This window comes from Halichoeres trimaculatus, unplaced genomic scaffold, assembly GCF_033239565.1.
Source record: "Halichoeres trimaculatus isolate MK-OKI-2021-1 unplaced genomic scaffold, fHalTri1.1 fHalTri1_scaffold_3, whole genome shotgun sequence".
NCBI lineage: Eukaryota > Metazoa > Chordata > Actinopteri > Labriformes > Labridae > Halichoeres > Halichoeres trimaculatus.
In genome coordinates this window covers 4,518,209-4,521,512 of record NW_027437181.1, presented here as the reverse complement: position 1 = coordinate 4,521,512, position 3,304 = coordinate 4,518,209, and the positions used below count along the sequence as shown (strand labels likewise).

The 3,304-nt window shown below is 50.6% G+C and overlaps 1 protein-coding gene across 1 annotated transcript; it reads left to right on the top strand.

The window, feature by feature from the left end:
• The first annotated feature begins 231 nt into the window (after window positions 1–231).
• Window positions 232–3,304, top strand: dbx1a (developing brain homeobox 1a). The gene is made up of 4 exons (XM_074666957.1): window positions 232–677; window positions 775–876; window positions 2,366–2,568; window positions 2,725–3,304. The coding sequence occupies exons 1-4, from the start codon at window positions 314–316 to the stop codon at window positions 3,013–3,015; spliced, it is 960 nt and encodes a 319-aa protein (XP_074523058.1). The 5' UTR covers window positions 232–313; the 3' UTR covers window positions 3,016–3,304.

Below are 3,304 nucleotides of genomic sequence, written 5' to 3'. Positions count from 1 at the left end.
GCCTCTTTTGTACAGCTCGCATTGTGTGCTGCTTGCTTATGAAGTCTAATGCAATCATAAATTGCGTCCTCCGGCCAATCAGCGGGCCGGGGGATGCTGCATGAAAGCGACCCATGTGGAGAACTTTGTTGAGCCCCATTGTTGAGGCTGTCAGCGCTGAGCGGAGGGCCGAGGGGGGGCAGGCTGCTATAAAACTCCTCTCCCCTGAGTGAGGAGACCAGAGGAGTTAGTAGCCATTCACAAGACTGAAGCTCTCCCAGCGACCACCAGGAGTATCCCAGCTTTCTCTCTGACTTTTTTTCAAACCGGGACCATGATGATCCCAAGCGTCCTCGCGCCTCCCGCCTTGTACCCGGGGCTGTACCGACCCGCCGCCGCGCTGCCGCTGCACCAGTCCGTCTTTCCCTCCCACTCCAGCTTCCTAGTGGAGGATCTGCTGCGGATAAGCCGCCCCGCCGCCTACATTAACCGGACTGTCCCATCAGCGAGCGCTCCCCAAGCCTCCCTGCCTACAGCTACGACCACCGTGACCTACAGCGGCGCGCCCGCGGAGCGCGTGCTGGCCACCACCGCGGTGACGCGCGAGTCATGCTCACCTAAAACGTCAGTGCCGAGCAAGGACCCAAGTTTTCTCAAGTTTGGAGTGAGCGCCATCCTTGCACCTTCACCAAAGACATGTAAGTGATCAGACTCCTCTGTGTTTGCGCATTCAGAGAGCTCCATGTTGTTTTTATCTTTCTGGATGTTTCTAAACCTTCCTCCTTTCCTCCACAGCGTCCCCTCCTGCTTTAGTGCACAACCTTCACTCCAAGAACTTCCCCTTCCCCTGCTTTGACGGAACCTTTCACCCCATCTTCAGGACGCCTTATTTACCAGGTAGGCACAGCTTTTACGCACAGATCCTTCCTCTGTCAGCCTTTAGAAACGTCTCCAAAGGAGCTGAATCAAAATGTAAAACACATTCAGCTCCTGTCATAGATTTTCAGCAGAAAACAAGAAATCACTGTCTCATTAATGGGGCTGTTTGGCTCTGGCCTCTGCCCGGAGCCACCCACCCACCCCCTAATTAACCAATTATCCCAAATCGTCACGCTCTAAATTTGAGGCGGGGTGGCGAGTTATGGTCCCCCCTGTTTCCCATTGGGGGGCGTTTTGGCATCTCCCTGGCCCCGCGTTTTCCCACAGAGCCCGGGGGGCCACCGGGCCGCAGTGGCGGGCAACAAAGCCCCACGGCACTGTGACCAATTTGGTCAGCTCCCACCGGGCGAACCACCCACACACCCCGGAGAGTGACTTTTACCAGGGGGGGCCAAAGGCGTGAACCAGTCATGCACTAATTTCCCTATTAGGCGCTATTGAGAGTTCTCAATATTCTCACAAGACCACATAGCGCGTCGTTGTTCCTGACTCTGCTGCGGCCGCAGGGCAGCTACTGTCAGGAGGAAGTCCAGGCAGCAGTGACGCAGAGAGGAGACAGTTTTTGGAAGCAGGAGTTGGAGCTCTGCTGGGGGAAAGTTCCCCTGCAGGCTGCGCGGCTCATAGGATAGCTTACCACTGACCTCCAGTCCGCACTCTCTCTGTGCCCTAAACGTTCCTCTATTCTCCAAACGCGCCAATCAACGAGGTGAGATAAAGAATAATCTCTTAGAAAAGTCTATAAAGTCGCTAGTCCGTGCTTTCATTCAGCCAGATCATAATGGAGATGGAGTCTTTTCATGGGCTCAGCTGAATGCCTCAACAAAACAACTCCCGCGTCCTGAATAGCTTTTCGTGTTCATTTAATGAAAATGATTTGAAGGCACGAAGAAAAAAAAAATCCCCTCCACTCCTCCACTCCCCCCTCAGGCATCAGTATTCTGGTATGCAGTTGTGTTTAGTTTGAAAGTGTAAATCTCCTTTTGTTGCCATAATATATGGCCTTCGCCGCCTGTCCAGAGTCTTTTCTGCGTTAGTTCATTACTACACAATTACCGTTCACGGTTTATTAACTCCTCTATCCGCCCTCACAGGGTTCCTTAAAGGATATGCTACCTCTTTACCATACCAATGCGGTTGGGGACCGGCCAATGTGCTAATTAGTCACCTCGTGCCATTTCACTCAAAACGGAGACGTATTGCACAGATCCAAAGGGGGGAAACTTCCAATACTGACCGGCGAAAAGTATGACCTGAAAGAGAAAACATTATATTCATAGAGGGGATTCTGTGAAGTGTGGTTTAGGTTTCCAAAGCTGGAGGAGGGGTGGTGGTGTAGTTTCAGCAGCTGTGATGCTGTTCAATTCGACATTTTCCTCTCTGTTGAGGATATTTTTTCACTAGTACGCTATTTTCCTAATGTGATTTCTCCTCTCTGTTTGTGTTGCAGCATCTTCATCAGTGGTTCCCATCCCGGGGACTTTCTCGTGGCCCCTGGCAGCCCGAGGGAAACCTCGCAGGGGGATGCTGAGGAGGGCGGTGTTCTCAGACGTGCAGCGTAAAGCTTTGGAGAAAATGTTCCAGAAACAGAAATACATCAGCAAACCTGACAGGAAGAAGCTGGCGTCCAAACTGGGCCTCAAAGACTCTCAGGTAAAAAAAAAAAAAAAAAAAAAAACCTTGTAAAACGCTCACAGGCGCTTTGGAATCAGAAATACGTCGTGCGTAATCCGCGCGTAAAAGCGTCAGCGCACGTTTCTGATTTCTGACCCCGAGCTGTTTCACTCATGATTCCTCGTCTCTTCACAGGTGAAAATCTGGTTTCAGAACAGGCGGATGAAGTGGAGGAACTCTAAGGAGCGAGAGCTGCTGTCCTCAGGTGGCTGCCGCGAGCAGACGCTGCCCACCAAAGCCAACCCGAACCCAGACCTCAGCGACGTGGGCAAGAAGTCCTCAGCTGAGGACGACGATGAGGAGGAGATGGAACAGTTCGAAGGAGAGAGGCTGAGAGCGGCTGGATCCAGCGTGTCGTCTCCCTCTCTCTCCAGTAAGCACTCGGACTTCTCAGAGTCAGACGAAGAAGAAATCACAGTATCTTAATTTATTCTCAAAGCAGATATAAAAAATATAAATCACCACGTTTTTGTTCTAGACTGTGACCAGGGTTGTAAGAAGCTCAAAAACACATAAATGTCTCAAAAGTTTCACTCCAGTCTGTCACTTCTTCAGCGCATGCGCACTGTACAGGATCTACTTCTGACACAGTTTGCTGTTTTGCACAGCTTTGTTCAATTGTACAGTATTTTGTACAACTTTGTATGGAAATTTTATGCCAAGAGTAACGAGTTACTTTTACCTTGACCTTGAATAGAGTTGTTTATTGAAAAAT

Coding starts and splice junctions, on each gene's coding strand:
- dbx1a (XM_074666957.1), top strand. CDS start 314: ATGATGATCCCAAGCGTCCTCGCGCCTCCCGCCTTGTACCCGGGGCTG. Junction 877..2,365: donor CAGGACGCCTTATTTACCAG/GTAGGCACAGCT, acceptor TTTGTGTTGCAG/CATCTTCATCAGTGGTTCCC. Junction 2,569..2,724: donor TGGGCCTCAAAGACTCTCAG/GTAAAAAAAAAA, acceptor GTCTCTTCACAG/GTGAAAATCTGGTTTCAGAA.